Source organism: Quercus lobata, chromosome 8 (genome assembly GCF_001633185.2).
Source record: "Quercus lobata isolate SW786 chromosome 8, ValleyOak3.0 Primary Assembly, whole genome shotgun sequence".
Taxonomy (NCBI): Eukaryota; Viridiplantae; Streptophyta; class Magnoliopsida; order Fagales; family Fagaceae; genus Quercus; species Quercus lobata.
In genome coordinates, this window is record NC_044911.1 from 9687359 (window position 1) to 9710057 (window position 22699).

Sequence of the window (22699 nt, forward strand, 5' to 3'; positions counted from 1 at the left end):
CTTTTAAATTCTTTGTAATGAATTTTGTAGACTTTGTGATTGATTGCTATTCACATATCACCTCACATGTATCTCAAGTCTTTGCTAGTCGCACACACTACACGAGTTACTCTTTGCTAAATATTGTACATGTTATTGTGTGTGTTTATGGTCTGACCAACCAAGTTTTTGCAATCACTTTGAATTATGTGCAAACTAAATTTGTTGCTTGAAAATTTGTGGAGAATGCAAAATTTTGTTTTTGGGAATATTGGGCTTAAAATTCTTGCTTGGAAAATCATATCATCTCATACTCATGCATTTTTGTTCTTAAATTTTAATGCTTTGAGTTAAATCAACTTGTTTTTCAAAAATTGTGTTTTTCCTGAAAAATATGGTGAGCCTCTGCCTGATTCGATCGGTCCATTCTGTTTTTCGACCGATCGAAATTTTTTTAAATTTTTTTTTAAATTTGAGAGAGGGAGTCTCTGTCTGTTTCGACCAGTCGAGGCTGATTTTCGACCGATCGAAACTCGTATATCAGGTTTTTTAAAAAGTAGAATTGGACTATTTCAAAGTCACTATTCAAACTTTTTCTTGCTTTTCTCTCTCTCCGCGTTGGCTCTTGGCTCCACCAGTCAATTTTTGTCGTTTTTCTTCAAGATTTTTGCAAGGTTTTTGTCCTTAGAAGCCGGTAAGACCCTTTTGCCCTTCTTTTTCAAGTTTATTTCTTGTTTTCATGCATTTTTCATGCATTATCATGGGTATTTTCGGCATCTTCAAATTTTTGGGGTTTTTGATGATTCAAGCCAATTCTTGTGTAACTGATCAATGGGTTTTTGTGCCATGATGTTATATTGATGTTCCCCATGGTTTAATTTGATCAATTTTGTGGTTTTTGAAAAATTGAAAAATCTAGGGTTTTGAATTTGATCCAAATTGGGGATTTTGTCAAATTGGCTTAAATTGATGAAATTGGCTTCTCCAATTGATGTATTTGGTCATTATTTTTGTTATTATATCATGTGATATGATCAATTCGTCAATTTTTTTAAAATTGATCAAGTGGTTTCTATATTTTGGGGTTTTTGTGTTAAAAACCTTAATGTGCAAGCCAATTTTGTAATTTGAACCTTTTTGACTTAATTCACTGCATTAACACATGCATCATGACATTTAAACTTGTTCATGCATCATATAGATTTTGATTCTATTTTTGTTTCTGTGCTAACTTGCAGTCTGCCCTTGGTTTTGGTTTTGTGATTTTTGTTCTTTCGCTCTGTGTTTTGATCCTTATCTTAGCACCATGCCTAGGAAAACTAGAGCTCATAGGACCACTTCCACTTGAATGATAGGTGCAGAGAAGCCTATGGTACCTTGAACTGTAGGCGTAAGATTTGGTCTAAGTGAGCTGTTGTGTTAGATGCGCTTGATCCGGCCATTAGGGCCAATTTTGAGTCTAGGGGTTGGTTGCCTCTCGTAGAGATAGATCATCCGCCCCCGACCGCCCTGATTAGAGAGTTCTACTCGAACCTCTCTTGCCACATCTATGATTCCAACACCCTTGTTAGGAGTTGGATACGAGGTGTAGAGTTCACCATTACCCCTCGGGTAGTGGCTGAGGCTCTTGAGGTGCCGGTTGTTCGGGATGCTGACTATCCTTATGATGAGTCACCCTCTTTAGATGTTATCATGTCTTACATCACCGGGTCATCTATCCAGTGGGGTTCTGATCCTCAGATCACGTCTGCTGAGCTTACTGAGACTGCCTATCTCTTCTTTAAGATTGCGTGTCATTCCTTGTGACCTATCTCTCACTTCCACACCATCCCTTTAGAGCGATGTGTGTTTTTGTACGCCTTTGCTTCTGGAGCGTCTATCAGTTTTCCTCACTTGTTCCTTCGTTCTTTGAACGAGGTTCATAGGAGTTCTGCCGTAGGGCATGCGCTTATTCATCGTATTTTCATTCATAGGATTCTGCTCTACTTAGGTCTAGATGGTTTTTCGTCGGGTGAGCCTGTTCATGTGATAGCTCCCATAGGTGCCACCTTTCTTCGTCAGAGGGCTGCTCAGTTGAGAGTTGCTCCTCCTCGTCCTAGAGGTGCGTCATCTAGTAGTGTTCCCCCTCCTCCCTCTTCTACAGGTATAGCTGCTGCTGAGACTTCAGGTGCTGCTGCTGCTGCTGATGCTGTTATTCCTCCACCGACTGCTTCGGATGATTCAGACATTCGTCGCACGTTGGATCATGTCTTGACCGTTCAGGCAGCTCAAGGACAGATTTTGGTGGACGTACTTGATGAGATCCGTGCCTTGCGTGCGGAGTTAGCGCAGTTTAGACCACCTCCCTTTTGATGATGGATATCTTGTTTGCCCTTTGGCATTCCGTCACAAAAAGGGGGAGTACTTGTAGGTTTTTGTTTTTAGGGGGAGATTATTTGTTTTTGGTTGGAGCTTGTGGAGTTTTAGATTGTATCTAGGTGCTTCACTGTGTACTTAACATTTTTAGCTCTTACCTTATTTTTGATGGGATATTCATGTTAGGGGGAGTTTTATGTTTTTGTTGGTACTTTATTTGTTTCTTGTTTCAAACTGCTTATTGATTTATATTTATGAGTTATTCATTGATATATGTCTTTATTTGTGTGTTGTTTGAAATCAAGAAGTTATTTTGTTTACTTGTATTATTTCCACACATGCGGTTATGCATTTTGTTTAGTATTTCAGGAAATATACAGGTTGATTCAATTGAGCTGCTGTCTACACTTGCAACTGATGGATAGTAGTTAGGATTGAATTTGGTTTATGAGCATTATTTTGTAAAGGGCTTTTCATTTTGTAAACTTTGAGCTTCTAAGTTGTGTTTTGTCACGGATTGCCAAAGGGGGAGTTTGTTAGGTTCTAAAGTTTAGGATTTTATGTATTTAGAACTCTAATTTGTATTGTTGGCAAACCATGATCAAAAAAATGTGTTTAGAAGTGTTTAAAGCTAGCTCAAAGTTGTATATCAATGTAAAGTTGGAATCGAGTTTAAAGTAGGAAGCACTGTGGCTTTCGGCCTGGCTCGATCGATCGAAGCTTAGGCTCGACCGATCGAAGCTCGGGCAGATCGCTTTTCTGCAGAATTTTCCAACTCAGCTCTAGTTGTTTTAAAACGTTTTTAGGGTTTCTTATTTGTCCTATGTATAAAAGGCAAACCCTAGCCACGTTTTAGTGTTGCTCATATTGCGGTTTGTGTAAATCTTTTGTGAGATCTAGAGGAGCTTTCCTTTACACAAACTTAGGGTTTTCAAGGAGGAGATATTTTCTACACCTTGATGATCAATTCAGTTGCTGCCATTAAAACTTAAAGAATACACAAGCGGGGGTGCTTGTAGCTGGTGGGAATCCAAGAAAGAAGGAGTCTGTGGATTCGGAGTTTGCACGTGGTCGTGTCAGTAAGTTCTACTGGTTGGTAGCATTAGGAAGTCAAGCGGGGGTGCTGTAAATCCTTTTGTATGAACTTCGATTCTTTCAAGATAGTGGATTCAAGTTTACCTTGAGGATAGCTAGGTCAAATCCTCCCCAGGTTTTTACCGGTTTGGTTTCCTGGGTGATCATATCGTGTGTTATTTATTTTCCACTGCTTTGCATGATTTGATCTTTATTATTGTGATAACCTAGACTTGTTTAATTGGACTAAGTAACAACTTGGCTAATTACCTAGGTTTAATCAATTGTTTAAGGGGTCTAAAAACTGTCACAAGAACTTAAAGAAAACACAAGTTGGAGTATTTGTTGTTGCTATGGATCAAGGAAAGAAGTAGTCCGTGAACTCGAAGTTGTCACATGGTCGTGGTAGTAAGTTTTTTACTTGAGGTAGTTTTAAAATGTTAGTAGTCTAAGTCGCTATTGTAAAAACCAATGTTATGAATACCGTTTTAACTTCAATTCTTTCATAGTGGATCTATTTTAACTTAATGATAGTTAGGTTAAATCCTCCATAGGTTTTTTACTGGTTTGGTTTTCCTGGGTTATCATATCATTGTTTTTTTATTTTCTGCATTGTTTACTTGATATGATTTACTTGTGTTAACCTATATTTGAATAATTTACCTAAGAAATCACTTAGCTAAATAACAAAGTTAATCAACTTGTGTTTTAAGGGATCTAAAAACGTACAGATGTGATACTAATACATCTTCAAATTTGTAATATTTAATTTAAATCATGAAATGAATCATTTCAAATAACTAAGGTCATTGAAAACGCACTTAGTGTATAAAACACTTGTGAATGTTTTCACCCCCAAAAACAAATTTTCCAATTCAAACTTATATTCAAACAATATATATGTAGAATATGAAATATAAGCAATACCCAATTTAACAAACTACTCTAAACCATTAATTAATCACAATCAATAGAAATTAAAAACTAAGAGTAAGGGAAAGAGAGATGCAAATACAAGATAACACCGACATGTGTTATCGAAGAGGAAACTAAAAAACTTGATGAAAAACTTCTTTGCCGCCCTCCAAGAGGTAAATGATTTACTAGAAAATCTGTTAGGATACATGAATAGCAATAGACCCTCCAAGCTTAATCTACTCAGTGCACCTAAGCCTTCCAAGTTTCTTGTTTCAATAAGGTTATACCAAACCGTGTCTTCTCTAACTTTCTAGATCCCGCAATTAGCCTATTGCATTAATCAATATGAATTGGTTCTCTCTTGAATTGCTTCCCAAACGCCAAGAACCTTCTCACTACTCTGAATTTGGTGAGATAAGGATTTGGTTTATGATCCTCTCATGGGTATGACAATGGAGAAGGTGTGAGTAAAGGAATTTGGAGAATTAAGTGTATAAGATTGTGGATGAATCAATCTTGTTTTTCTCTAGGGTTTCTCTCTCAAAATTCTCTTTGGAAGCTCTCTCTTTACTCTACATTTCATGGGTATAAGGGTATTTATAGTATGGTATGAGATGGAATGTGAAAAGTCATTTTCAACAAAATAAGGTGCACTGGTGAGTCACTTTGTGACTGGAATGAGTTGCCAGTTCCAGTCGCCAGTTACCAGACTAGGCCAAATTGTACTTTTTGTCCTGTAATAATACAGCCATCCTGACTCTTCATCTTCCTGCATGCTTCACACGTGTGCTTCATTTTGGCTAGTCATCACTCGCGAGTCAGTCGTGAATTCCAGTCACCAATTACCTTCTTGTTGCACACTCTTGATCAAATATTAATATTCTCTCACACACAACCCTTATATCATTCCCACCTAAATAGAGAGTTTCTAAATGCTGAATTACAAGTAAATTTGGTACAGAATAAAGCCAACACATTGTTGAATAATTTCAACTTTATAGTAATACATAGTGTCTTAAGGGCTGAGTTTTTATTTTTTGAACTTGTTGTATTATAGTAAGCCCATTGAGGCTATATACAAACAGATCAAACCTAGGCAAACCCTAGATATCGTAAAAGTTATGATGTGCTGAACAAGCAGTAGGGACACATTAAATTTGGACTAATATTTCTCTAATATCCACCTAAATAGATCTTGTAGAATTTCTAGGTTTTGGCTAATTCCATGACAACTTTTCTTGTAATTGTTGGTTTTTATATTCTAATGTGAAAAGTGGTGATGAAGGCTAAAGGTTGAAGATTCTATTAATTGTGCAAGAATGACAAGCTTGGTCACGCTAGTTCATTCTTTTATTTCAAAGAATGAAAAATGGCTAAGGTGAGTGAGCATGAAGTCTCACGTGAAAACCATATCTAAGCATGCATATTTTTGATAATTTAAACCAAGTTATATATAAAGATGTTAATCATAAAATGATATTGAGTCATAACTCTAATAAACATGTTAATTACATAATCATAATATTAAACATGACAATCAAACAAACATACTTCTTATTAAAACTAATAGAGCATCAAGCAAGCAAGCAAAAGAGAATAAAGAATACTTGAGAAAAATTAAGATGCTATGAAGGTTTATTTTTCTACGACTTTCCTAGAGAGAGGGAGAGAAATCATGCAATTTTTAGGGTTTTTTAGGGGAGAATTCAATCGAGAAGGCGAAGGGCATAAAATGTAGGATGTAAGAGACTGGCTTAACCTCACCTTGAGCTAGGCGCAAGGTGCTATGCCAGCTTTATTTTAGCTTCCCCTTAAGTCTTAACTCAAATTTTGGTTCAAACTTCTTGTTTTGAGGTCTCAAATTTGCACACTTGGTTGGAGGCCTTTCATAACTCCATTTTGCAAATTTGGGTATTATTGGAAAGATTATGTATTCAACTTTTTAAAGATACCAACTTTACACATTTTGGTGTTGTAGTTGGAGAGTTATTCAACTGGAAAGAATAGTGTTTCAAATAGAAATTTTATAGAATTTATTTTTCGTCAATTCATGTACAAGTAATATTTAACAATTCGGAGATGATCTTAAGGAGACGTTTGTTCCAGGATGTAAATAATTCCCTCAGTTTGTGAAAGGGCCAACTTTTTGGATAAACAATGTATGGCTTGTGGCAACCTTGTGTGCAAAGTTGGCCCCTCAAGCAAGTTTTGAACCCAAAAATGGTTTTGTCCAATTCATTGCACTTTTGCATACTTTGTTCTCGGTCTTCAGAACATCAATTTCATTAAAAAAAAAAAAAAATGTCATTGGAAAGCTTAAGATGCAAACTTTCTAAAGATACAAATTTTGTAGCTTTTGATTTTTTGGATTTGACAAGTTTTGAGCTAAGGAAAATGGTACAAAATTCAAAATTTTTGCTTTAAAATCCCACTTTAGCATTTTGTGATTTCTCCTCTCTATTGGGGAATTTCTGTGCTCCGAACATGCCAAATTAAAGTTTGTCACTAGACTTTTTTAATGACATCTTCTGAAACCCTTTGCTTAGGTTTGTGATATATTACTTTTTTTAAAAATTTTTATTTTAAAATTCAATTTGGGTCCGTAATTTGCCATTTCAAAGGAAATTCAATAATTTTTCATATAAGGTCAAATTTGTCTCAATGGGACGACCAGTTTTTTGGTTAAATTTTGGTCAAACTTTGATTATCCAATATCAACTTGGTAATTGGGTTTGAGAAAATGTATTTGAGTGTAATAAGATGGTTTTCGGTGGTCTAGTGAATTTTTGAGCTTGTTTTGACAATTGATTAACCCATTCAAAAATTTTCAAAGTTTGGACAGTAAGGATTTTTTATTTTTTATTTATTTATTTATTTTTTTTGGAAATTTGGCTCTCAGATCATGAAATTGGTGCATCCAAGAAAGTTGTACCTAGAAAGTAGATTATACTACTAAGCTATAAGACTCTCTGTACCAAGAAAGTTGTATATGGTACTATTAAGCAAAAAAAAAGAAAAAAAGTCAAAACTAACACAAACTGTTTAGTCCATGCCTACAAATTTTAGAATACAATAGCAACCAAAGAGCCATATGAGGTTTAAATGCAAACAAAAATTTACTTTAATCTAGCTCATCTCATGTGTCCATTTGACTTGATCAATTGGCTGGGATGAGGATTTGTTCAAAGTTGCCAGGTAGGAGGAATAAACATCTGATAATTTTTTCTTCTAGTAAAAAATAAGGGTCAGGCTGATCAAACAATAATGTTGTTAACAAGTTTCAATTTCCTTTCTTTAGCATCATAATGCTAAGACAATGTGAAGGAAGAATGCCTCTTTTGAAGCGATTTATGTCATATTTAGGGCCATTGAGGGCAAAATCTATTGGCCATGGGGAATTTCCCCAAATTATGATACTAAAAGGTGAAGGTATAGAACATGTAGTCTGAAGTTTCAAAGTTATTGGCCAAGAGCATTGTAGCTTAATGTATTAGTACTTCCTAATGTTTTCAACGAAGATATTCAGGGTTCAAATTAGTACCCTTACTACTGACTATCAGATTATCGAAATATAAAGTTACACCTGATGTAACTCTTATAAACTTACACCTTTTTTACACCATAGATTTCTAAATAAAGACTTTGTTAATAGGTGCCGGCTAGCACCTGTTAATGAACTAGCTGTGGTTCATTTATGATCTATCACAAATCCCACCTGCATAGGAAATTGGCAAAGTTTTACTTTTCAGCTGTGATTTTGCAAAATGATTTAACTTTTTCCATCTAAACTGAAATACATTTAATGTATATTCAGTTTTTTCCCAATCCCTAAAAAAAATGTGAATAGTTTATTTTAAATTTTATCACATTAACGGATGCTGTACAGCACCCGTTAACAACACCCTTCTAAGAAATCTAACGGTTAAAAAAAATCATTAAATGCTATTGTTTTTCACCTTATTACCGAATTAATACTAGCATTCTCTCTCTCTTTCTCTCTCCTTATTTATTGCTTTTCACCATATAATATTTTCTTCTAAACAATATAACAAAAGAAATTGAAAAATAATCTCATAATCATTGATTTCACAAAACTACCCATAACAAGAGTCAATTGACCGAGACAATTCGTCCTTTCTAGTGCACCATTTCTTCGATACCAGACTGCCTATGCCACTTCACATTATTGTTGATAAATTAAGAATGCACCTATTTAAGTGGCATATTGGCATTATATATGTTTTGGTGCATATCCATGTGAAGCAGGTTTACGTGCTGTATGGTAAGGATAAAAAGAGTTGGAAACAGTAATGGCTGAGACTAGTTAAGTTTCCAATTTTTTTTTTTTTTTCCTTTTTAAAATCTTCTTTACGTGAAGGACAAAAACGGGTCTAAATTATCAGATTGCGAAAAGAACAATATAAAGAAAAAGAAACGGTGGCACATTCCATTATAAACGTGCCAGAATGACCACTGTAGGGTCGGTCTTTGGGGCCCAGGCCCAACAAGTAAGTGATTCTGGCCCAAAGAACCCTAGACAATGAATTTGTAGAGAGCGGGTTACAGAACTAGGGCTGGACGAAGTGAACGTTAGTTAATTGTATGCCATGCAGCAGTTTGAACGTAAGAATATCTCCTTAATGTCCACAGGATACTCAGTCCGAGGAGACGTATGGGTGCACCTCTGGCTCTGATCAAAGACTATTGCCTTCCTCTCCCTTTCTATATCCTTTTTGTTTTCAAATTTCCGATCTTTTCTTCATGGGGATTTCCTTCTCTTATATAGCTTCCTTAAATTGATAAGAGCCTTACACTTGTTAACCATCTAGACCTTCACTTGAGTGCCTGTCCCATCGGACATCCACCTTATCTTTCTGTGAGTTGCATTGGCCAATGTAACACTGTTCGCCTGTCTTCTCCACATTAATGCGGCTGGAAAAGTAGCTTCCTTGCATTTAATGCAGCAGTTGTGGTTTCCCCCTGGACATCTTACATTTTCTTCCTTCTTCCTGCTTTGTGAGGCTCATCCTACTACCCATATTTGTTTGGGATGATTCTTCACTGTGGATGGGGCGCACATTGGGCCCGTATTTGGTGTGTCTGAGGAGACATTCCTCCTCGGACGTTTTTTTAAATAAGTTGGGCTCAACAGGGTTAGGCTGGAAGTCTTTTGGTCCCCCTTTTCCCTTTTGGTCATGGCTGGACTCCGTGCGGGACCCAAGGCCCATTGTTGACTTGGGAATTTTACCCCTACAATGGTCCCTCAAAATTCCGGCTCTTTCTCTCTTGTCCGAGGAGGAAAGGCGGGATTTTGACATTCATAGGATCATTTATTGTGGATTCCTGCTTCACCCGTGCGGAGATATGCTTCCCATGTGCCTCATTAATGCTGAAGGTGTTTAATGACCCATGAGGTGCTAATTATTGCTTTTAGCGGTTTTATATCTTCTCGATCCGACAGTTGGGTGCCAGATCAACGGCTGATATCATTTCCATTTCTCTAGGCGGGAGTATGTCTGTCTAACTTCTCCCAGATACATAAGATTTTTAAAAGGCATTTCCTCCCCATTTTTCGGACAAGCACTCAGAGCACTCCAGTACCTTCCCTTTCAAAGTGTTCAAGCCTTCGCAGTCGTACCCTTGAAGATTTCCGGCAAGTTCCTCACCCATAAGTGCACATTTCTTTTCCGTTTCCTTTCCCGGCGTTATTCCTTAAGTAAATCATCGTCGCGTTGCCTAGGATTAGGGGGATGGGTAAGCTTGAGAAAATGGTAGACTCTCCGGCCGGTATGGAAGGCTTCAGGGCGAGGTACCGTATTCCGTTGGAAGTAGGTCTAGAATATTGCCATTTGGAGGAAATTTTGATCAAGAGAAAGACGGGGCAGGTCACCATTCCAATGATAGCCTTCGTGGAAGGAGGAATGACGATCCCAATGGGGAGGATAACTAGGGATTATTTGTGCGGTCATAGGCTAGCCCCCCACCAGTGCGCCGCGAACATGTTCCGCATCCTGAGGTGCATAGATGCCTTGAATGATCAGATGAACCTCGGCCTTTCGTGGCACGACGTGGTTCATTTATATGAATGCCATAGCCTCGGTGACTCATATTACCTAAAGTCCAGGTCCGACAAGGTGAGGTTGATATCCTGCCTTCCCAAGTCCAACAAAGGCTTGAAGGACGACCTTTTGATCGTCTCCGGACCATGGCACGACGGTATTCACTGCCCGGTCAGGGCAAGAAAACCAGGTGGGACATCGTAGAATTAGATCCCCTGGAGGGGACCTTAGTTTTGAGCTTTCTTTTCCTTTTTCAGTTCTGGTTTTGTTTATTTGCCTCCTCGGACTAACGTAACCCTTTCTTTGGGCTTCGCAGACAAGGAGCGAACGTCTCCTCGGCTAAGCTTGGTTAACGTTCTAACACTCAATTTTCTTCTAAGGTCCGAGATTTACGTGAGCGCGGACGGGCAACTGCGGTCCGCTCCTCTGATTTTGGACTACGTGCCTCTCTCACAATCCGTAGTAGACATTGGTCAAGCCATCAGGGCCGGTAGTCCAAGGCTAGCACGCATTAACGTCTCCATACCGGGATTTCTCGCTTCGAGAGACTTACCTTCCGTCCAGCTACCTACTCGGCGCGTTCTTCCCGCAGCAGTTGTCCCCGTGGAAGAAGCTGGTTCCTCGCAATCGTCGTTGGAGGATCAGATAGACCAGTTCCACTTCGCCGAGGAGGGAAAGGTATCGACCAGGCCAGTAGAGCTTTCAGACTCCGATTCAGACCTAGACCGAGCCTCGACAGCTCCCAATCTTGGTTTGGTAATTGCACAAGTCGATACCAGCCAAGATATCGAGGAAGAAGGCATGGATCTGAAACCCAGGTCTGGTCTCAAGGGCCTCCTTTCCAACAAGAATAAAGGGCAATCTTCCAAGGATGCCCCAAAGGAGTAGCCTACTTCCAAGGCTCGTCCTCCTCTTCCTTCCACCTCGGATGCAGCACTACAGCCCATGCCCAATTTGAGGCGAAAAAGGCCTGTGAAAGAGTTGGAGGAGGGCGAGGTTGTCCGTGAAAAGGCCAACCACTAGAAGAAGGGCAAAGAGACTAAAGAGCCCAAGGAGAAGAGGACCAGGTCCGTTGACAGCCGAGACGAGGCTGCTATTCGGAGGGAACAGTGGACCTGGTCGCCACGGTTGGAGTTGGATGGCGCTCCGATCTCTTGGGACGCAACTCTTTGGGAAGCCCAGTGAGGACAGGCGTCATTCCTAGCCAAGGCCCTGCAACAGCCCCTCCTTTTGCCTCGAGATATGGAGGGTCTTCGGGCTACTCAGCAACCAGACCTTTTCATGTCGCTGAAGAAGGACATGGCTATGGTAAGGAAAACTTCTCTTATCTAGCTTTCTTATTCCGTATCTGTTTGTTCGTCATTCTCTTTTAATTTGGTCTCTATTTTTTGCGTAGGTCACTCAAAAAATTTTCGTTGCCAAGGAATGGGCCAAGAAGGCTCGCGAGGACCTGCATAATGAGGCTAAGTCCCGTCAAGCTGCTGAGACAGCTGCCAGCAACCTTAGGCAGGAAAAGGATCTCCTGAGCAGCGAGGTGAAGGAGGCGCAGAGGGCTCGTACGAGCGCCGAGGCTGGACATAAGAACATCACCAAGCAGGCTGAGGATCTGCGCCTACAGCTCCAACAGTCCGAGGTAAACCTCGCGACAGAGAAGCAGGCGGTCTCAGATCTTAGGGCCGAGCTTGCAAAGGTCCAAGAGGCGGCTCGCGTAGCCAGGGAGGCGGCTGAGAAAGCGATGTCGGCCTCATATGATTGTGGTGTTAGGGACACCGAGATTAGGCTGACTGAAGAGGTGGCCGCCGTATGTAGGGATTACATCACTATATCTTGGGGTGTAGCCTTGGATCGGGTGACAGTTCCAGCGAACTCCGATCTCCGGAAAGTTGAGAATATCTTTTTCCCGGAAGACATTCGAGAGATTCCGGATTCGGCTGCTCCTGAGGAACCTCTTCCTTCGAAGGACCTAACTTCGGACTCCCATGTGCCCGAGGCTGAGGGGACACAGCCGGCCGCGAAGATGTTCAACCTGAGCCTTCTCAGGGTTAGGATTTAGGAAAGTAGTGTAGGACTTTATCTATAGCTGTTTTCTTTAATCCTTACATTTTGTACTGTTAATGTATGTGGAAGAACACTTTTGGATTTCAATGAATGATGTCATTTTCCTTTAGATTTTGTTGCACTGATATCTTTCTGCTTTCATTATAAATGAATATCTACTCTGCCACTAACTATTGAGAACCAAGCATGAAAGAGTGAATGTGTAAAAAATGATAATCAATGAGTAGAAAATGATAGTCAATGACTAAGTAAAACTGCTCCCAGGTTAACTTCCTCAAAGCCTGTGATCTGAGGGACCAGGCAGGACTTGAATTCTATCTAATACTTAGCGAGAAATGATAGAGTTGTTAATTTCCCCCAAGCCTGCGGTCCGAGGAGCCAGGCAGTACTTGGGTTCTGTTTAACACTTAGCGAAAATGGCTTCAAGGTTAATTTCCCCCAAGCCTGTGGTTCGAGGAGCCAGGCAATACTTGGGTTCTGTTTAACACTTGGCGAAACTGATAGAACTGTTAATTTCCCCCAAGCCTGTGGTCCGAGGAGCCAGGCAGTACTTGGGTTCTGTTTAACATTTGGCGAAACTGATAGAACTGTTAATTTCCCCCAAGCCTGTGGTCCGAGGAGCCAGGCAGTACTTGGGTTCTGTTTAACACTTGGCGAAACTGATAGAACTGTTAATTTCCCCCAAGCTTGTGGTCCGAGGAGCCAGGCGGTACTTGGGTTCTGTTTAACACTTGGCGAAACTGATAGAACTGTTAATTTCCCCCAAGCCTGTGGTCCGAGGAGCCAGGCAGTACTTGGGTTCTGTTTAACACTTAGCGAAAATGGATTCTAGGTTAATTTCCCCCAAGTCTGTGGTCCGAGGAGCCAGACAGTACTTGGGTTCTGTTTAACACTTAGTCCAAGTAGCTGTACAGTAATGTGGCGCCAAGAATTATATCTTTCATTAATAACAGTACCTTTTCAGGTTATTTACATTCCAAAGGCGTGGCACTACATGTTTATCCAAATCTTCTAAAAAGTAGGCTCCTATGCCGGCTATGGAGGTGATACGATATGGGTCTTCCCAGTTTGGTCTGAGTTTCCCCCACGCAGGGTTTCTCGCAGTGCCAAGGACTTTCCTCAGCACCTGATCCCCAAGCGCCAAGGGCCTCAGCTTCACCTTGGCATCGTAACCTTGCTTGAGCTTTTGCTGATAGTGGGCAAGCTGGACCATTGCGCTTTCCCTTCTTTCCTCGATGAGGTCCAAGATTTTTTCCAGAAGTCCGTTGTTGGCACCGGGGCAAAATGCAGTGGTCCTTTATGTTGGGAAGTTTACCTCAAGTGGAATAATAGCCTCGGACCCATAGGTCATCGAAAAGGGGGTTTCCCCTGTGGACCCGCGAGGCGTGGTGCAGTATGTCCACAAGACATGGGCCAACTCTTCGACCCACCTCCCTTTCGCGTCGTCTAACCTCTTTTTCAGCCCATTCACTATAGTTTTGTTGACGGTCTCCGCCTGCCCATTACCCTGCGGGTAAGCTGGTGTGGAGTATCTGTTGGTAATTTCCAGCTCACTACAGTACCTTCTGAAAGCTTTACTATTAAACTGGAGGCCGTTGTCCGAGATCAGTGTGTGAGGTATCCCGAATCTAGTGACGATATTTTTCCAAATAAATTTCTTGGCGTCAACATCCCTAATATTCGCCAACGCCTCGGCTTCAACCCATTTCTTGAAATAATCTGTGCCAACGAGAATAAATCTCTTGTTCCATGCCGCTTTGGGAAATGGTCCCAGGATGTCTAGGCCCCACTGTGCGAATGGCCAAGGGCTGGACAGCGGGTTAAGGTTTCCGTCAGGCTGGTGTATATTCGGAGCGAACCTTTGGCACTGGCGCACTTCTTCACATATTCCTGCACCTCTTTTTGCATGCTCGGCCACTAGTAACCCTGCGTTATGGCCCTATGAGATAGGGACCTACCCCCCGTATGACTTCCACAAATTCCTTCGTGTAATTCCTCCAGGATGAGTTCAGTGGCCTCTAGGTGCACACACAGCAAGTACGGCCCTGAGAATGAGCGCCTGTACAATTTGGAGTCCTCGGACAACCAGAATCGAGAGGCTTTCCTTCTAATCTTGTCGGCCTCGTTCTTATCGTCCGGTAAAGTATCGTGCTTTAAGAACAGCACTAGAAGGTCCATTCAACTAGGCCCAGCCCTGATATTGTGGACCCGTATTTTGTTGACCCTCGTCTTCGTTGGGCGGTAGAGATCTTCTACGAGAATAACCCGGGGAAGTGGCTGAGCCGAGGAGGTGGCTAGCGTTGCAAGAGAATCAGCATGGGTGTTCCCACTTCTCGACACATGCGACAAATTGAAGTGACAAAAATGGGTCTGTAGGCGTTTAACTTGGACTAAGTACTCTTGCATTCTTTCATCCTTCACCTCTAGCTCCCCGTTTACTTGTCCCACGATGAGTCTCGAATCCGAGAACATGTTCACGAATTTTCCACCCAGTTTCCAGATCATTGACATTCCTTCCAATAGTGCCTCATACTCGGCTTCGTTATTCGTGGTGGAGAATCCAAGCCTCAGCGATTTTTCGATGGTTATCCCCTCGGGAGAGACCAAAACGAGCCCCACTCTTGAGCCCCTTTGATTGGCTGCATCGTTGACGTGTGCTCTCCATCAATTGTGTTCTTGTTGAGAAATTGTGCTGATCAGTTTCCCATCAGGACTTAGTGATCCTGACCCTTCCTTTCCTTCTAGTGTGGGCTCCGCGAATTCGGCTACCAGATTAGCGAGGACCTGACCTTTCACAGCGGTGCGAGGCATGTACCTAATGTCGAAGGCACCCAGAATCGTTCCCCATTTTGCAATTCTGCCTGTGTAGTCGGCGCTGCGGAGAATGGATCTCAACGGAAGTTGAGTTAGCACAACCACAGTGTGTGTCTGGAAATAGTGGAGGAGCTTTCGTATGGCTTGTACAATTGCCAAGACGGCCTTTTCGAGAGGTAGGTAACGTGTTTCTGCTTCGTGCAGTGATTTGCTTACGTAGTAGACGGGCCGTTGCGTGCCATTGTCTTCTCGAATTAGTACTAAGCTCACTGCATGAGAGGCTCCTGCGATGTAGGCGAACAACACCTCGTCGGCATCAGGACTGGACATAATTGGTGGTCGGGCGAGGTATTCCTTGAGCTGTTGGAAAGCTAAAGCACACTCCGCAGTTCACTCGAAGCCTTCCACTTGTGCAATAGAAGGAAGAAAGGCCTGCATCTGTCCGCTGAGCGGGAGATGAAACGATTTAAAGCAGCTATCATGCCAGTAGGGGTGTGCACAAAACCCACCGACCCGCCAAACCCGACCCAACTCAACCCGACCCGCCGGGTTGGGTCGGTTTTTTAGGCTTGGTGGGTTGGGTTGGGTTATAAAAATTTTTTTTATGGTGGGTTGGGTTGGGTTTGGGTCATAAAATTACAAACCCGCCAAACCCAACCCGACCCACCCATATTTAATATATATTTAAAATATATTTTATATTTAATAATTTTTTTGAATCAATTATAGAGCACTTATATATATATATATATATATATTATATTATATTTAATAATTTTTAAAAAAAACCAACTATAGAGCAGCATTTCCTCAGTTCCTCCTACTAATACTAATTTAATATATATATATATATATATATATATATATAAAATATATTATATAATTAATAAATTTTTTTAAATAGTCAGTTCTTCCTATCTTATATAAAAACTAATTAGTTCACACAAATTCTAATAAATTACTATTGTTGTTTAGTTATTAGTGTTGTTTACCTTTAAGGAGTTACATTGATACTAATCTTTATGTTTTTTTTAATATATTAATTTTTTTTCTACTCAATTTAATAATAATAATAATAAAAATTTGTCAAACCCATGGGTTCAACCCGACCCAACCCGACCCATGTGGGTTGGGTTGGACTTATGTGATGGGTTGGGTTAGGTTGAATTTTTTTTGACCCACCATGGTGGGTTGGGTCAAAAAATCCCCTCAACCCGACCCAACCCGACCCATGCACACCCCTACATGCCGGTGAGCTTCTGGACCTCTTTGGGATTCTGAGGAGGCTGCAGGCTATGAATAGCTCTTATTTGGTCAGGGTTAACTTCTATACCTCTGTGGGTCACAATGTAACCTAAGAATTTCCCTGATCCAACCCCAAATGAACATTTGGATGCGTTTAGTCGCAGCTTGTACTTTCTCAGAATTCGAAAGATGTCCTCGAGATCTCTAACGTGGTCGGCCACTAATTTGCTTTTCACCACCATGTCATCTATATACACTTCAACGCTCTTACCCATCTGCTGTTCAAACATCCTCGTCATTATCCTTTGATAGGTCGACCCGGTATTCTTTAAGCCAAAGGGCATCACCTTATAATGATAGTTTCCGACTGGGGTGACAAAAGCAGTTTTCTCTTGGCTCTCAGCAGCCAGGGGTATCTGATGATAGCCTTGGAAGGCGTCTAAAAAACTCATTCGGGGGTGTCCGACGGTCGAATCCACCAATTGGTCTATCCGCAGCATGGGGAAAGGATCCTTTAGGCAGGCCTTGTTTAGGTCTGTGAAATCTACATAGACCCGCCATTTTCCATTCTTCTTTTTTACCACGACTGTGTTGGCTAACCATTCGGGGTAGAAAACCTCCTTGATAGCCCCTGCTTTCTTCAATTTTATGACCTCCTCTCTCACTGCGTCTGTGTGTTCTTTCGACGGTCGTCGAGGAGGCTGCTTCTTAGGCATTATAGCCGGGTTAACATTAAGATGATGGCATATGAAATCTAGGTCGACCCCAGGGGCCTCATAGGCATCCCAAGCGAATACGTCCACGTTTTGTCTGAGAAAATCAACTAGCTCTGACTTCTCTTGGGGTGGTAACTCTGAACCGAGCTGAAAAAACCTCTCTGGGTCTGATTCGACGAGTACTTTCTCAAGATCCTCACAGCTCACCTCCATGACTGGTCCTCCACCACCCGAAGCTAGGACCGGGGTCATTAATTGCTATAGGCGGTTCTCAGCTGAGGTGGAAGGTTCGCTATTTGGTCGTCGTGAGATGGCGGACACCATGCATTGCCTGGCCATGGTTTGGTTCCCTATTATTTCTTTGACTTGACCTCCTGACGGATACTTCACTTTTTGGTGCAAGGTTGATGGCACAGCCCCTAGTACATGAAGCCATGGTCGGGCCACGATAGCTGTGTAGGGGGAGTATGCATCTACCACAATGAATTTCACCTCTACCACATCTAAGTCTATTTGTACAGACCACGTCTGAGTCTATTTGTACAGGCAGCCTAATCATGCCTTTTGGGGTGACAGTTTTTCCTTCAAAACTGATCAAAGGGGAGTCGTATGGCGACAGGTCCTCTAGTTTCAAGTTCAATCCTTTATACAAGTCAGGATACATTACTTCCACGGCGCTGCCTTGATCAACCAGAACTCTTTTCACGTCATAACCTCCAATTCTGAGCGTGACGACTAGGGCATCATTGTGGGGTTGAAGGTTCCTTGTTTGTCCTTATCCGAGAACCCGATTAAGGGCGTGGCAATTACTCTGGCTCTCTTGGATTCCCTATCGTCCGGCTCAGTCGGGAACCTGCCCACTGACATTACCCTGAAAGGGCTGGAACCTGTCCTACTAGGTGCGGCAAGAATGACATTTATTATGCCAATGGGTGGCCTCAATGTACTTTGTCTGGTTTCGATATTTGACTGTTCCTGCCATCCTTCAGGGCGATGTAACAGATGCCTCAACTTCCTTTCTCGGACAAGCCGATCCAAATGGTTTTTCAGATTCTTGCAATCATCGGTGGTGTGACCTGGCTCTTGGTGGTACGCGCAATATAGATTCTGATTACGTTTCGAGGGGTCACCTGCCATCCTGTTAGGCCATTGAAAGAACGGTTCGTCCTTTACCTTCTCTAGGATCTTGTGTAGTGGTTCTCGGAACACAGCATGGACCGCTGGTGCCCCAGTGTAACCAGACTGTTCCAAGTAATCTCTCCTCGGCCTATTACTGTTGATAATGCGGTCCAACCTGAAGTCCCTCCTTTCCTGAGGGACAACCTTAGCTTTGCCCTTCCCCATCTGCTAGTCTTCCTCAACCCTTTTGTACTTGTCAATTTTGTCCATGAGTTGGTGCACGCTGGTGGCTGGCTTCCCAGTAAGAGACTTTCTTAAGCCATGCTTTGTCGGCAGGCCCCTCTTGAATGGACTAATGGCGACGTCATCGTAATTTCCTTCTATCTCATTATACATTTCCCAGTACCTGTCTGAGTAGGCCTTCAGTGTCTCCCCTTCCCGCATGGACAAGGATAGGAGGGAATCTAGGGGTTGAGGGACTCTGCTGCTAGTAATGAAGCGGGAACCAAAAGTCTGTGTCAGCTGTTTAAAGGAATCTATGGAATTCAGCTTAAGGGCATCAAACCATCTCATCGCCATAGGTCCCAAGCTGGACGGAAACACCTTACACATTAACGCCTCGTCCCTGGAATGGACGGCCATCCTCTGATTAAATTGGCTTACATGCTCTACTGGGTCAGTCCGACCATTGTATATGGCAAATGTTGGTTGATGGAACCACTGAGGAAGCTTTGCCCCCTCTATTCTACGCATGAAAGGCGATTGGGAGATGCGATCCATGGCCTTGCTCATGGCATCGTTGGCCAGGCCTTGGGAAGATGGGCTTTTGTGGTCGCGTTTGCGAGGTCGCTCTTCCTCGTAGGAAAAAGTCTCACTTTGAGGGGTTCTTGATCTCCGCCTGTATTCATTATCCTCATCACTGCTAGTGTCCGAGCCGGGTAAAGGATGTTTTCGCTGCGCTCGGTGCAGCTTCTTCTTCAAATCATCAATTTCTTGCTGTAAAGCCTTTCGATCGTTTTGCTTATGGGATGCATGACCTTTCCCTTTCAAGCGGCTTCTGCTCGTGTGAGAGGTGTTCACACTGCCCTCTCGTTGCTTGTCTTAGTCTTTCTCCCGTTCGAGATTCAAAAAATTGTCCTGCCGTTGAGAATCTGCACGTCCGGTTTGGCACGGACCTGACCCTTCCATTTCTTACAGTTTCACTTGTCGAGACACAAGTTTTCCCCACAGACGGTGCCAATTGTAGGGTCAGTCTTTGGGGCCCAGGCCCAACAAGTAAGTGATTCTGGCCCAAAGAACCCTAGACAATGAATTTGTAGAGAGCGGGTTACAGAACTAGGGCTGGACGAAGTGAACGTTAGTTAATTGTATGCCATGCAGCAGTTTGAACGTAAGAATATCTCTTTAATGTCCACAGGATACTCAGTCCGAGGAGACGTATGGGTGCACCTCTGGCTCTAATCAAAGACTATTGCCTTCCTTTCCCTTTCTATATCCTTTTTGTTTTCAAATTTCCGATCTCTTCTTCATGGGGATTTCCTTCTCTTATATAGCCTCCTTAAATTGATAAGAGCCTTACATTTGTTAACCATCTGGACCTTCACTTGAGTGCCTGTCCCATCGGACATCCACCTTATCTTTTTGTGAGTTGCATTGGCCAATGTAACACTGTTTGCCTGTCTTCTCCACATTAATGCGGCTGGAAAAGTAGTTTCCTTGCATTTAATGCGATAGTTGTGGTTTCCCCCTGGACGTCTCACATTTTCTTCCTTCTTCCTGCTTTGTGAGGCTCATCCTACTACCCATATTTGTTTGGGATGATTCTTCACTGTGGATGGGGCGCACATTGGGCCCGTATTTGGTGTGTCTGAGGAGACATTCCTCCTCGGACGTCTTTTTAAATAAGTTGGGCTCAACAGGGTTGGGCTGGAAGTCTTTTGGTCCCCCTTTTCCCTTTTAGTCATGGCTGGACTCCGTGCGGGGCCCAAGGCCCATTGTTGACTTGGGAATTTTAACCCTACAACCACAAATGGCATAGTTTTCAACCTCCAAATTTTCGTCAGGCAGATCTAAAGCAAGTGCAGACTTTGGCTTGGATAATTAAACCTACGAATTACTCCTAAGGGTCATAGCCTATGACACACTAAACAATCAAATCGGAGGTTTATCCAATGACCCTTTGGATAAGGTGAAACTGTAGAGATGATGGAGGCCTGAAAGTATAGTGCAAAAAGAAAGACAAGAGGAAGAAGATGATGATATGGACCAAAAAAAAAAAAGAGTTAATGTTGTAGTTTTTTTTTTTTTAGTAAGAAGAGTTAATGTCTAAATCACTAATTTCTAGGGAGTAATAATGATATTACTATGAGTATTTTTTATCCTTAGATCTAATAGTAATCAATAGTTCACAAAAGATGTAACTCTTGTGAAGTTACACCAGGTGTAATTTAAACTCATCTCATAATAAAAAGTTTCAAAGTTATTTACACAAAAATTGTTTGAATATATTAAAAATATACAAATGAATTAATTAAATAATAAGCTGACTATTTTATTTAGAATAATAATCTGATTAATTGGATGAGAAGAATTGAGAGTTTTATGTGGTGAATGAGTATCAAGTGAGGAGTAATGTTTTAGTAAAAAACTAAATCCCACATTGATTGATACGGAGAGAAAGTCGATATTAATTTAGAAGTGTTTAAAGTTACTAAGCTTAAGTGTCTAATGCATGAGAAATGGTTCTCTTTGTGATAATTTTCAAATTATTGTAATTCATTTTAAGTCTGCGCAAAGTTTCTAGTTTTTGGCATTTAGAGAAACATAACTAGCAAATTGATTCTCTTGGTCTATGATTTTTTCTATTTTAGTAGAGAAAAGACTACTCCTATTGAGAATACAGATCATTATGTCCCATCATCTATGCTGCTATAGGATTAAGATGAAATTTCAAAATACAATTAACAGTATGCATGTCAAAAATTTGATGAAGCTTAATGCAACTCCATTCCCTTCCATCCTAAATAATAAAAAGTCTACAATCACATTGAGAACCATACTAGAACTTTTGAAGTAAATGTTATATAATTATAAAGAAAACTGGTAGCAGGATTTTACAATTTGTTTTTTCGTTAAATGAAAAATGAAAATAGTAGATGAAACTTATAAATGTTAGTCACAATCATTTCTTAAAATGATGTGATTATTTTCTAACAAAGTATAGTTGATACAATATATTAAATTTTCTAAATTAAGCTATTTATATTTATTATTTGAAAGTGTTTTAAATTTTGTAATTTTTTTTCAAAAAAAAATAATGCATTTTACATTCAAATTATTATATAAAGTGAGATATTTTGTAAATAATGTAATGTGTGGTTGGAATGGCCTAAAGAGAAAGTAGATATAAGTAAACTCATCACTTATATTAGAAAAAAAAAAATACAAGACTTAATTTAATAACGTAAGAAAAATGTAATTTTCTCAATTGGAATTGAATGACAAAGGGAAAACTAAAAATGGAGAGAAATAGAGACGGTGGAGGGGAAGAGAGAGAGAGAGAGAGAGAGAGAGAGAGAGAGAGAGAGAGAGAGAGAGAGAGAGAGAGAGAGAGAGAGAGAGAGTCTTAATGTTCACTTTTGCATATTTCTTTTCAATTGTTTGATTTTCTACAATTGAGAAAAATTTGTGTTTACTGTCATGTCAACTCATTTTAATTAAATCCCCCCACATTCACCTTCTCTCTCTACTTAATAGTCATCTTCCATGCCCCGGTATTTTTGGTAACATTGCCATGGAGTTTTGCCGGAATTTACTTGTTCAATGAACCTTTTGAAACCATCGGCTGCATTTGATATCAAAAACATTAATCACAATGAAGCAAACTATTATGGTGGAACACATCCTTTTTAATTTTTCAATCCATGACAATCTCGAAGTCTCATTAGTTTGCTCTTGCTTTACACCATGGTGATGTCGCCATCCCCAACAATAATTGTCAAAGCTACTTCTGTTATTAGTTCTCATTGAAGAGGAATAGAAGTTGGTGGGGAGTGGAAGATTTTTTTTTTGAGTAAACAGTAATACTTATTCATGTGTTCTAATAAGTATTACTGTTTACTAAAAAAACCTCTTCCACTCCCCACCAACTTTTTTTTTTTTTTTTTTTTTAGAATACTAAGTATTTTAACACACACACAAAGGGAGAGGAGAGAAGGTTTTAAAGAAACTAATAGTGGTGTATATCCAAAAAAGCCTAACTCTTGGATACACGGCACAGACTTTAAACCTCTATAACTCACACTCATTTTCCAATGTGGGATTAACCCACTGTTTTTTCTTTTGAGAATACTAAGTATTTTA

The 22699-nt window shown here is 40.9% G+C and overlaps 2 protein-coding genes across 2 annotated transcripts; both read right to left on the reverse strand.

The window, feature by feature from the left end:
- Positions 1-17953: 17953 nt before the first annotated feature.
- LOC115956316 lies at positions 17954-18562 on the reverse strand. Its single transcript, XM_031074733.1, has one exon. It carries the CDS (start codon positions 18560-18562, stop codon positions 17954-17956), a length of 609 nt encoding a protein of 202 aa, XP_030930593.1.
- A 3-nt stretch (positions 18563-18565) lies between these two features.
- LOC115956317 lies at positions 18566-19129 on the reverse strand. Its single transcript, XM_031074734.1, has one exon. It carries the CDS (start codon positions 19127-19129, stop codon positions 18566-18568), a length of 564 nt encoding a protein of 187 aa, XP_030930594.1.
- Between the last annotated feature and the right edge of the window lie 3570 nt (positions 19130-22699).

What these genes read in the sequence shown, in the direction of transcription:
- LOC115956316 (XM_031074733.1), bottom strand. Translation starts at nt 18,562, where the DNA reads ATGGGGAAGGGCAAAGCTAAGGTTGTCCCTCAGGAAAGGAGGGACTTC.
- LOC115956317 (XM_031074734.1), bottom strand. Translation starts at nt 19,129, where the DNA reads ATGAGCAAGGCCATGGATCGCATCTCCCAATCGCCTTTCATGCGTAGA.